This window comes from Arvicola amphibius, unplaced genomic scaffold, assembly GCF_903992535.2.
Source record: "Arvicola amphibius unplaced genomic scaffold, mArvAmp1.2, whole genome shotgun sequence".
Classification (NCBI taxonomy): Eukaryota; Metazoa; Chordata; class Mammalia; order Rodentia; family Cricetidae; genus Arvicola; species Arvicola amphibius.
In genome coordinates, this window is record NW_024582315.1 from 155,864 (window position 1) to 168,305 (window position 12,442).

Genomic DNA, 12,442 nt, shown 5'->3' on the forward strand with positions numbered 1-12,442 from the left:
CTGTATTAGCTCCTTTTCGGTTGCTGTGATAAGATACCATGAACAAGGAGACTTATAGAAGAAAAACCTAGTTTCGTTTATGGTTCCTGAGAAATTTGAGTCGGTTTCAGGAAGATAATGCAGTGTTACATTTTAGAATTATATCTGAATATTTTGAGCATCATGGACACAGAACAGTGAATATGAGTGTGGCATAGATCTACAGTCTTTCTATGTGGTTGAGATGTGTCAGATTGCCTCAAAGTGTTTAACAGTGAGGGTTGTCAGAAATGAATGAAGGTCTGAATTAAGGAAACAGAGTAATGATACGGGATATTAACTCTACAAATACTTGTAATTAAAACATTGATACTGAAGTTCATATAGTGGCTAAAGATGACCAAGGATTAAATTAAATTAAATTGTTGTTAATGAATCTGTCTCTTTCTGTCTCTCTTACACACACACACACACACACACACACACACACACACTACATTGTGAAAGTGGCATTTGTGGTTAAGTATAAAAATAGTTAAATTTATGTATGTTGTGGATATCAGAGGATATCATCCATGTTGATATCTGTGGATATCAGAGGACATCATCACAGTGATTAGTCTGTAACTCAGGAGAAGTAAATTAATGTCACAGATAAAGATTTCAGTTTGTTGATGAGTAAAGACCCAGAGAAGCTGGATCTCTAGTAGGGGCAAAATACTAAACAATAAAAGTGAGAAAGATGTCAGATTGGGCTTGATCTCAGCCAAGGCTACTCTCTATGAACTCTTAAGTTCTGTGTTTCTTCTTCCTTTCTTCACACCTTTGTACCAGTTTCTTAGTGCTGATGTAATAAGTTGTCATGTAATGATATAAACCTATTTAAATGTCAAAAGTGTATTCCCTTGAGTAAAACTGGGTTTCTGGATACTTGGCCCTTTCCCAACCTTTAGGGCTTGCCTGCATCATTTTAGGGGTTACCTGCTCACTATTTCCTGATGTCTTTGAGGTCAGTAGAGAGAGCTGAGACTGTGTATCAAATCAAGTGTCCACATTTCACTCCTCTGACATCATTTCTTACTTTCCTCACATTCATGAGCACTTTGGAGAAGTCCATTGGCTCCACCTAGAGGACCCAGAATAACCCCCTGCATTCAATATTAAGTATCACCTGTGGCTTCATCTGTGAAGGTCATTCTGCATTGGCATGGAGTATAACACAATTACAGGTTTCTGGGGATTTAGGTGAGGACATCTGAATTAGATGAGGAACATTATTCTATTGGCTGCATTCCACTTTCATTTTTTTCTCACCTACGTAGAAAAAGAAGTGAAGCTTTTCTTCTCTATTGTGGATTACAATATTTTCTGGAGTACCAGAAACAAAAAGCACAAGAAAACAACAACAACAACAAAAACTCTACCAAGTATGGCCATAACATATAGAGTGAAAAGAAAAGAAATTTTTGTTGTACTATTTAAGGGAGCAAGGATCTAAGGACATAGAATGTGGTAGCCTTTCAATTTTCCTTTTCAATAAAGACACTTCACAGAACATTTTGTCTTATTTTCCTATTTCTTTCTCTTTTGTTGTTTTGTACATATATTATTTGGTTAATGAATTTGTTTTTATCAGTATTCCTTATAATTTGCTAATACTATTTCATCACTTTACAGGATAGCTTTTTAAATAACACTCATGACCCTTAGTTGGCTAATGGTATATATATATATGTATGTATGTATTCTTCTATTTGCAGTGTCTCCTTACGTGAACTGTGTGAAAATGAAGACGACAACGTTGTTTTAGCATTTGAACAATTGTCTGAGTCTTTTGCTGAGAAGTTTGGAAAAGTGTGAAAAGAAAAACTATGTAAATCACCTAAAATATCACCATAGGATCTTTGGAAGTTGTATATTTTTATTCTTATGTCTTGATCAGAAAATCATACACAATGAAATGGAATGAACAAGCAACTTGTACTTGGCTCTGAGAAGCCTTGGCCGTACCACTTGGTGTGCCTACATCTTGGTTTCTTTAAATGATTGACTAAAAATGCTTATGTCTCCAAATTATTGAGGAGAAAATGCAGGATTTGCATATATATGTTGGAAGTTTTTTATACTCTGTGAGACACAAACAAATATTGTATTTAAATATTTTCACTGTTAATAGATGTAAAAAGTTTATTGAAACTAGAAAATAAATAATTGCAGTATCCTAAAGATGTAATATAGTCTTCTTAATCAAGATAAAATGATTATGCTGCTTAGAGAGCTAGCTGTTGAAATAGTACATCTTACTAAATAAGCTACTTGTAAAAAAATTGTTTTCATCCATTTTTGTGAAGCTTTAAAAGGAAACATTGCTAATGTTTTGCTTCATTTTAATTTTATATACAGAATTGTTGAAATAATGACCCCATTCATTTCATTTGTATGAAATACATTAATTTCTATTAATCTATTAATTCACTAGCATGGTACTCCTCATTCTGTAGAATTATTTAAATAGGGTCATTCTGTAATTGAGGCTGTAGCCTCAATTCTCAACTCTAGAATATATATGAAACCTTCAATTCGAACTTACAACACTGAATCCTCAAGACAAAGGATGAGTTTTTTCTGTTACTCGGGCATCTCACTGAACAATGCTATTTTGGTGTTGCCATAAGTAGATTGTTGTTTTTTTTTTTTTTTTAAAAAAAAACTGTAATGGTTCATTTATTCCTGAAGTAAAAAAAATCTAATTACTGAAAATGATGTGGCATTACATGAGCAATGTTAGGAATCTCTACCTTGGTCGTAGTGGTGTGGGATGCAGTCTAAACTGCTTTCATTCTTTAAATGTTATAGCAGTGCTGTAAACAGAGGCATTTAGGATCCTGCCTAGCACCTCCTAATTTCTACCCAGTGCAATGTTACACAATGTGAAATTGATTGTCATGTTTGCTGTAACTCAATGCTTGTACTTCGGAGTCCAGATGGGAAAAAAAGATTCCCCCAACCCTATATGCAAAATCTAACCTGGCTTATAGAGTTTTAGAGCTGTGAGCTCATTTTTGCTATCTGGGATCTTCTTAAAAGTACAGAATTATATGTAACAACTTTGAAAGGCGTCCCCTGGGAGTGGGAGTGTATTGCTTCTTTAGTCTTTAGCTAAATCTAAGGAGTAAACAGGAACAATTTTTTAGGGAATATGCAAATAAATGTTTTTATATTTTTTCTGTTTTTTATTTTTATTAAAAATTTCAACCTCCTCCTCTTTCCCTCCCACCCCCTCCTCCCGTCCTGCCTCCCCCTTCCCCTCTTGTCCTAAGAGAAGTCATGGTACCTGCCCTGTGGGAAGTCCAAGGCCCTCACCCCTCCACCCAGGTCTAGGAAGGTGTGTATCCAAACAGACTAGGCTCCCAAAAAGCCAGTACATGCAGTCAAATCAAATCCCAGTGCCATTATCATTGGCTTCTCATTCAGCCCCCATTGTCATGTGGCTGACAAAAGAACCATTTCTTAAGCGTGAGTTTAGGAGAAACACATCAACAAAAAGGTGGAGCTCAGAAGACCTACAAAGAAGACCTATGCACTGGGAAGATAATTTCCTAGAATCTTAGAACAAGGTAGAGTTTATGATGATTCTTTGAACTCCAAAGAAGAGAAGAAACAGACAATGAGAGCAATGGAGCATGAAACTCATCCCTCAAGCTTGGTAAGTTTCACACAGGGAAAAATGTCCCAGACTTAAGTGAGTTCTACATTGGAGAAAGTGAGTTCAAGGTAGACATGCTTTACCCTGTCTCCTGTCTCTTTCATGGAGTTCAAACCAGCCACTTTCCACAGAAGCAGAGTATGGGTCTGCATTGTTCTAGGCAAATAAAGTTTGGGTATTACTCTAAAAGCAACAAGACATGAAGTTGACAAGATTAAACTTTATCAGAGTTTAATTTTCCGCATGGTAAACAACCTACAGAAGCAAGAAAACACTTGTAAACTATTTATTTGAAAAGGTGGGGGTGGTAAATAAAAATATACAAGGAACTAAAAAAATCCTCAAACAGAAAAAAAACCCCTCAAAAAATTACAGAAAATGAACAAATGACATCAATAGGCATTTTTCAAATGTGTACAGATACAGGAAAAATTACTCAACTCTAGTAATAATTAAGGAAATGAAAATTGGAATTACATTGAAATATATCATCCCAGTTGGCTATGCCAAAAATGGCAGAAATAAGATGAAATACTATAGACATCTCAGAGAAAAAGGAACTTGTGCATTTTTGTTGGAAATGTTAATTAATGCAGCTATTTTGAAAAATAACATGGATGTTTCTTGATATAAATATTGAGACTTATATCATTTCTAGATTCCACTTCTGGAAAGTTAGAGACATCTGTACCTGTAGGCTGTGTGTAGAATTCCTAACAATAAGCCAAATGTAGAGTACAATTAAGTGTTGGGTAAATGAGTGGTTACAGGTGTGTGTGTGTGTATATGTGTGTGTGTGTGTGTGTGTAATAAAGTGCTATCCAGTGGCTAAAAAGCAGAAATATGACTAAACTGGAGGACAGTGTGTTAAAATGAATAAGACACACACAGAAAGACGATGCACACAGAAGTAGGAAGAGTTATGGAAATAAAGTAACAGTAAAATAGTGGTTATTCGAGGCTGGGAAGAGTCTAGGGTGTTGAGTAGAAAAAAGATGGGACAAGTAGAAGGGAACAGTTGTTGGAGAAATAACTTCTCATGCTCTATAACACAGCGAAATGATTGAGGGATGCCAATTAATTACATATTTCAAAATAGCAAGTAGGATGTTAAAGCTCTCTACTGCAAAGAAATGATAAATATTTGGTGTTGGTTGTACCAGTTGCCCCAATCTGATCGTGATACATTGCAGTGAATTGTTACAGTATATTCCTTGTATGTCTTTATGTGTTCATTAAAGAAATAAAAAATACACCCAAAATATCAGTGACTTCTCTTTTTCTGAAAGTATATTTATTTTACTGAGCGGTGGTGGCAATTGCCTTTAATCCCAGACTCGGAAGTCTGAGGTAGGTGGCTCTCTGTGAGTTCAAGGCCAACCTGATCTACAAAAGCTAGTTCCATGGCTACAGAGAAACCCTGTCTTGAAAAAAAGAAAGGAAGGAAGGAAGGAAGGAAGGAAGGAAGGAAGGAATGTATATTTATTTTTATTTTATATGTATGATTATCTGCCTGACAGTTTTTAATGTGTGTTACATGTATGTCTAGTGCCTGCAGAGGCCATGAAAGGGTGACCCCATGTGATTAGAGTTACAGTTTTGAACCACCATGAAGGTTTTGGGACCCAGATCCAGCTTGTCTGGTAGGGTAGCGAGTCATTTTAACCACTGAGCCATGGCTCCAGCCCCTTTCAAGGGCATTTCTTCATGTTAAGGATATACTTTAAAAAATCTACAACACCTTTAATCCCAGCACTCGGGAGGCAGAGGCAGGCGGATCTCTGTGAGTTCGAGACCAGCCTGGTCTACAAGAGCTAGCTCCAGGACAGGCTCTAAAGCTGCAGAGAAACCCTGTCTCGAAAAACCAAAAAAAAAAAAAAAAATCTACAACGTTCTGTTCACATTAGCCACAAAAACTAAAATAATGAGCCATAAATTCAGTGAAGGAAGGAATGAATTTCTATGATGAAAACATAAACTATAGAAGGGATGGAAATAGATACAAATGAGTAGAAAGGTATCATTTGCTGATGGAATAATTGTTTTATTTAAAATATGTAAATTGATTTAAAGATTACATGTAAAACTTATCAATCAAAAATCTAAAAAAAAAAAACCTTAAAATTTATGTGGAAATCCAAAATGTTAACTAGCCAACTCAATTTTAAGCTTAAAGAGAAAAGCCTAGGCTGGGAGATTCAGCTGGTATCAGGCTCAGTTGGTAAACTGCTTGCCGCGCAAGCTGGCTCCTTTATAACATATTGAGGAAACAGCACTCACATGTAAAAGCTTGAAACTGTACAGGTGTTTCTTGTAAAGTCAAAACTCAACTAAATAAGGGTTAAAACATGAACATAAGAAGTCATTAATCATTATAGAAATTTCATTTGAAGCTACATGCGGTTAGTTCACCTCACAAATTAAGAGAGAGTAGGTATCAGTGAAAACAAACTATTATGACCTGTATCTATAAAGATGTTCTGAGGAAATCCATCACTTTGTATCCTAAGCTAAAATTTTAATTTTAAAGAGGGAGATAGGAACACTCGACTATGTTTAAACCTGTACACTTTTACCAATATTTTAAAAATGATTTCTTTTTCTTTTCATTATGAAGCTTCAACTTCCCTAATAATCATTTTGTTTTTCATTCTAGAAATTGTTTCCCATTCTTCAAGGATGGTGTTAGCAAAAACTGCTTTTGTTTTTTCCTCATTGGATGATTTCTTTTGTTTTATTGTCACAGTTAAAGAGTATTTACCAGTTGGTATGTTGTTATAGCCATGAAAGACTTTGTCTCAAGACAATGAGAAAAATATATACATTCACTCACTGTCTCTCACACACACACACACTATCACTCACTCTCTCATACACATTCATCTCATACAGTTTTTATAACATACACATAGTTACTCATTCTCTCTGTACACACACATACAGAAAAAGCAACTCAAACAACTTTGAGGTCTTTGGCGCTGACTTAAAAACACGAAGATAAAAATAAATGAGATATCCAGTATCAGTGATGGAGGTTCCCTTTTAAAAACATGGGAGGACCTTGGTCTTAACATAGAGTAGGGAACCCCGATGGCTCCTTGGCCTGGAGAGGGAGGGAGGGGGGGTATGGGTGGAGGGGAGGGGAGGGAAGGGGGAGAAGGAGGGGAGGAGATGGTAATTTTTAAATATAAAAATTAAACCAAAAAAATAGAAAAAAAGAAATAAAAACGTGTTCTTCAGTGTTTGCTGTTTGTTGTTTTGTTGATCTTTGCCATTTTATGGGATAAGATAGAATCTCTAAGTTGTTTTTTTATTTCACTAATTGATATTGATAAAGAACATAAATTGAGATATTCCCTAACTGTTTTTATTTCTTTATTTGGATCTCTCTTTAGATCCCAAGCCCAGTTTTTGTGTTGTTTCATTTTACTGTTTTTAAATTATTTATATATTCTATATATAGATGTGGGATTCCCCTCAGTATGTTTTGAATGTTTTATTGCCATTGGTTAATAAAGAATTTGCTTTGTCCCATGGTATGGCAGAATAGAGCTGGTGTGAAAACTAAACTGAATGCAGGGAGAAAGAAGGCGAAGTCAGTGAAATGCCATGTAGCTGCCTAAGGAGAAACATGCCAGAACCTTACCAGTAGGCCATAGCCTCGTGGTGATACATAGATTAATAGAAATGTGTTAATTTAACATGTAAAATCTTGCTAGAAAGATGCCTGAGCCATAAGCCAAACAATATTATAATTAATGTAGTTCTAGGTGATTATTTGGGTCTGGGAGGCCAGAAAACTAATGCAGAGTCTCCTTCTATAATATCTTAATCCTCCTTATTTGGATCTCTAAAGATCCAAGATGCTTGTCTCTTTAGTTTTATAGAATCTTCTTAGTTTTATGAATTCTCACTTGTTGATTGCTGGCCTCAATTCCTGTGTGAATGGGGTCCTATTCAGGAACTTCTTTCTTATACTCATATTATGTAGGGTACTGCCTATGTTTTTTTTCTAATACTTTCAGGTTTCACATTTAGTTCTTTGAAATTAGGTTTCATGCAATGTGATAGAAGCAGGTCTAACTATCTGAGGTGACTATAAAGAGGACTATAAGAACTGTGAGCTCTCCCCTTCTTTATTTATCTTAGTAGTCTTCCACAACACCACCACAGATGATGAGCAGTGCTTTCTCATAGTACCCTGAAGCAGAATTCTGAAAATTAAAAAATGTAGGCACTTGAAACCAAATCTCTCCATGTTTCAGAAAGATCAGCTGCAATTCTTCTAATTGTGGTATATAAGATTTGTGGACTGTTCGTTTTCCCAAAACAATTTATGTTTTTGTCTAAAGATTTTCTGAGCCCTATTCAAAGTGAAACTTATTAAAAATAATGCTGTTGTTATAGTCAGTTCAATTTGTCTTATATAAAACTTGTGTAACTTTAATGTTCATTTGTGAACACAATAACATGATAAAATGAATCTTCTCTTCTGCTTTAGGAATTCTTACCCTAATATTGATATATTAATTGATGGTTTCTGGGCAATGCCAATTGCTGTGGGACAATTCTCTGTACTTTGTCACTTATATTTTAAATAAACTCTGATTGGCCAGTAGCCAGACAGGAAGTATAGGTGGGACTAACAGGTAGGAAGTAGAGGTAGGGCAACAAAAATTTTAGAAGGAGGAAAGTTTCAGTCTACAGTTATGACCCAAATGCAGAGGGCACAAGATGTGACTGCCTTGCCAAAAACGGTACCAAGCCACATCTCTAACACAAACAAGAATTATGGACTAATTTATAAGTGTTAATAAAAAGCTTGACATACTAGGCCAATTAGTTTATGATTTCTTTAGGACTTAACAATTGTGGGAATTGGGCCAGACAGAAAAACTAAGTCAACAGCATAGCACCCAACGTGGGGCTGACCAAATCCATTTAAAAGCCTGAAAGAGTTTGGAAAGTTATTCTAAATTTAAAAAAAAAATAGAGTTAAACATAGCTTCTTGATAGCATCATGTTTTTGGATGGGCTCTGCTTGCTAGAGGCAAGTGCTCTCTCTCATCTAAGAGAGGCTTCCTGACTCAGCTTTAGCTGCAAAACCTGCAGCTCTTTTAAGACGCCCAGCCATAAAACACTTAAACAGTATTGATAAATGTTGACTGCATGCCTTTTGGTGGTATCCGGGACCTTAAAACACCATAGAGTTGTGACAATAAACGTGGCTCTGGCCAGTAGCTCTATAATGAGGCTAAAATCTCACAAAGCTAAGGAATGATCAGCTGTCAAAGCCAAGGCTTTAATCCTAGTCATATCGCTTAGCAAATTAAAGACTTATATGGTCAAAAAAGAGAACTACAGTAAAGATAGTTTCAGACAAAAAAAAATCCTCTAAACAGTTTACAATGTATTTTAAAATATATGTAGCTTTAAAAAAATAAAGTTCTTAAAATAAAAAAAGAGAGTAGTTGAGTGAGGTGGCACACACTCCCAAAACTTGGGAGGCAGAAGCAGGCAGATATTGATGAGTTTAAGGACAGCCTGGTCTACAGAATGAGTTCTAGGACATAGATACACAAGAAACCCTGCCTTGTAGTGTGAAGCAGCTGGGCTGCATCCCGCCACCCGGCCAACGGCCAACTCCACACCCGAAACAACCACACGGAAACTGTACTCCTTTAAAACACTGCCTGGCCCATAGTTTCAGCCTCTTATTGGCTAATTCTCACATCTTCCTTTAACCCATATTTAGTAATCTGTGTAGCACCACGAGGTGTGGCTTACCAGGAGAGATCTTAACCTGTGTCCATCACGGAGAGGAGAAGCATGGAGACTCACTATGGCGACTGCCTGAAGCGTCTCCCCCACTCTACTTCCTTGTTCCCACAATTCTGTTCTGTCTACTCCACCTACCTAATTTTCTGTCTCTTAAAGGGCCAAGGCAGTTTTCTTTATTAATTAACCAATGAAAGAAACATAGACAGATAACTCTCCTCCATCACTGCCTCAAAAAGCTAAAAATCAAAAATAAAAACAAAAAAATGAGTTTAAAATAGAGCCATGTAAAGATAAAAATAAACAGAGAGTTTAAATACTGTATATTAATTTTGTTGTCTTTAAATTGTTTAAATACTGAGGAAGGAGTAACTGCTGCTAAAAGATATTTGTTTATAAATGCTGCTAAATTAATCCAAGATAGATATTTTAAAAATACCTAGACTTCAAAATTGAAGTCAAAATTTATGTTACTTTAAAAAAAGAGGAAGCCGGGCGGTGGTGGCGCACGCCTTTAATCCCAGCACTTGGGAGGCAGAGGCGGGCAGATCTCTGTGAGTTCGAGGCCAGCCTGGTCTACAAGAGCTAGTTCCAGGACAGGCTCCAAAGCTACAGAGAAACCCTGTCTCGAAAACCAAAAAAAAAAAAAAAAAAATTAAAAATTAAAAAAATTAAAAAAGAGGTTTTGCTTTTGTTATCACAAAGAAATGAGAGGCTATAGATTCATTTTGGGTTAAGAAAATCAGGTTCAATCAAGAAAGACTTCCTAAAAAATCTCTGATAGGAGCAGATGACTCAGGTGTCTGAGTCCAAAACAGTTTCAAGACTGCTGGCTAAGATGATCAAACATCACAGAATAATCCAGTCAGGATTTGATCATAATTCTAAATCTTGTTAAGGTTCCTATAAGATTATCAGTGCCTCTAATCAGCAAAAAGTAGCCCAAAAACCTACACCCACATTCCCCCAAAATTGACTATGAATATTTTCTTTTGTTTAAAATGTTGGTTACAAATTGTTACAAATGATGGTCACACATACATAAAAAGCTCAACAAAAATATTAGATTCAGAGTTTTTTTTTTTTTAAAGGGGGAAGAACTGTGGAAAGTAGTCTGGACTTTGTCACTTGTATTTTAAATAAACTCTGATTGGCCAGTAGCCAGGCACGAAGTATAGGTGGAACTACCAGGCAGGAAGTAGAAGTGGGGCAACAAAAATTCTGGGATGAGGAAAGTTTCAGTATACAGTTGTGAGACAAATGCAGAGGACACAAGTTGTGACTGCCTCACCAAAAAATGTACCAAGCCACATGTCTATCACAAACAAGAATTATGGACAAATATACTTTATAAGAGTTAATAAAAAAGGAAAGAAGACCATGGGTATCAACTGGCAATTTCCAGCCACTTGATGGACTTGCTACTCAAACTTCCAGACCTAGCAAGTCCTGTTCATGTTGAAGCTGGATCAGAAACACAGACTGAACATTCAACTGCTTTACTCGTTGGAACACAAAACTCATTTTGACAGTATGATATTCAGTCTGCTGTTGAAATATTGGACCTGACAACTGAGACCTAAACTTCCCCCTGGGAAAAAGAAGCAACGCCTTTGGACTCTCACCCATCAGAAAAACCTTTTCTTGTCCTTTAAATAGAATGCATTTCAGAGAATTGTGTTATGACAAATTGTGAATTTATTGTTAATTTCCATTCTAGAATTATGGTGTTGATCTGATGATGTTTGCAACTGCTTTACTATAAGACATAAGAAAAGTTTGACACTTCCTATGAGTACTTTGATTTAACATATGTGATAAGTGACTTAGAGTTTGATACAGTAAAAAATTGTTAAGAAGCACTCTAGAGCAACTGAAGAGGGCAGTACCAACCCTGGTTATCCTCCTCTCCTTTAATTAGGAGACCATAGCTATTAGGAGTATGATTATCCCCTAAATATTATTTAATTGCAGATGAACTCTCTTGACAAAAAAATTGGCTCAGAGAGCTCCAAAGTATTTTTCTCCCTTAATCCTTTGTTAACAAAGGTCCACAGTCATTTGAAGGCTTTGATCCTTTTCCTCCCAGGTTCCTAAGACAGGGCTTCTATAATTAAAATACAGGGACTAAGTGTAATTATTCAGCCACAGATAAGGCTGCACTTCCGGGTTCTGAAGGTAGGCACAGGTGGACAGGCCCTCAGGCACAAAAGGCACAAAAGGGGAGGAATACTACCATGTTGTCTTGACCTATTTGGCTTTTGTGTATTTCATGGCAGGAACTGGATAGAAGGGAATGCAGTCTTTATCAGAATTAATCAATTTTCTTGCTACATTATCTATTTTATTTTGGCAGTCTCACCAATATGAGGAAATAAAGAATAATCATACTCATTCACATTACTAAAAAAAGAGTTAATAAAAAGCCTGAGATACTAGGCCAATCAGTTTATAATTAATGTAGACCTCTGTGTAATTTCTATGGGACTTAATGACTATGGGCACTAGGCAGGACAGAAAACTCAGTCAACAGCCAATGTGTTTCAAAAACCATGAAAACATTTGAACTTTTTAACTCAATAATGTTATATAAAGAGATGCATTTTAAAGTTCATACCAATTATGGATGAGTACAGAGATGTATAAATACATATGCACAGTTTTACATATCAATGAAACATTATACATACTAATGAAACACATAACATATCAATGAGAATTTGAAAAGCAATGGGTGATCATGAAAGATAGTTTTTTTTAAAAGATCATGTAAGATAGTTTTTTATTAAAAGATGCTGAAAGCTACATTTCCCAAGTTGGCTTTTCCAATCTGATTGGTGAAGAGTGGAAATCGAAACTTAAGGCTTCTGGGCAGAGAATGGAAACTGAAACTATTCTTGAGGTATAAAAGGCAGCCTGGGTGGCTTTGAAGCTTCCTCTTTGAGGAAGTAGCAGAGCCCAGGTCTCAGGGAACATCCA

The 12,442-nt window shown here is 36.0% G+C and overlaps 1 protein-coding gene and 1 pseudogene across 1 annotated transcript in view; both read left to right on the forward strand.

Annotated features, from left to right (window-relative positions):
* Window positions 1–1,839, forward strand: part of LOC119805804 (probable ATP-dependent RNA helicase DDX60) — a 93,856-nt gene extending 92,017 nt beyond the window's left edge. Inside the window, exon 37 of the mRNA XM_038317609.1 lies at window positions 1,740–1,839. Coding sequence (XP_038173537.1) covers window positions 1,740–1,839 — 100 coding nt within the window. The remainder of the gene's footprint in view (window positions 1–1,739) is intronic.
* A 1,807-nt stretch (window positions 1,840–3,646) lies between these two features.
* The window catches only part of LOC119805805, a 104,161-nt pseudogene continuing 95,365 nt past the window's right edge, over window positions 3,647–12,442 (forward strand).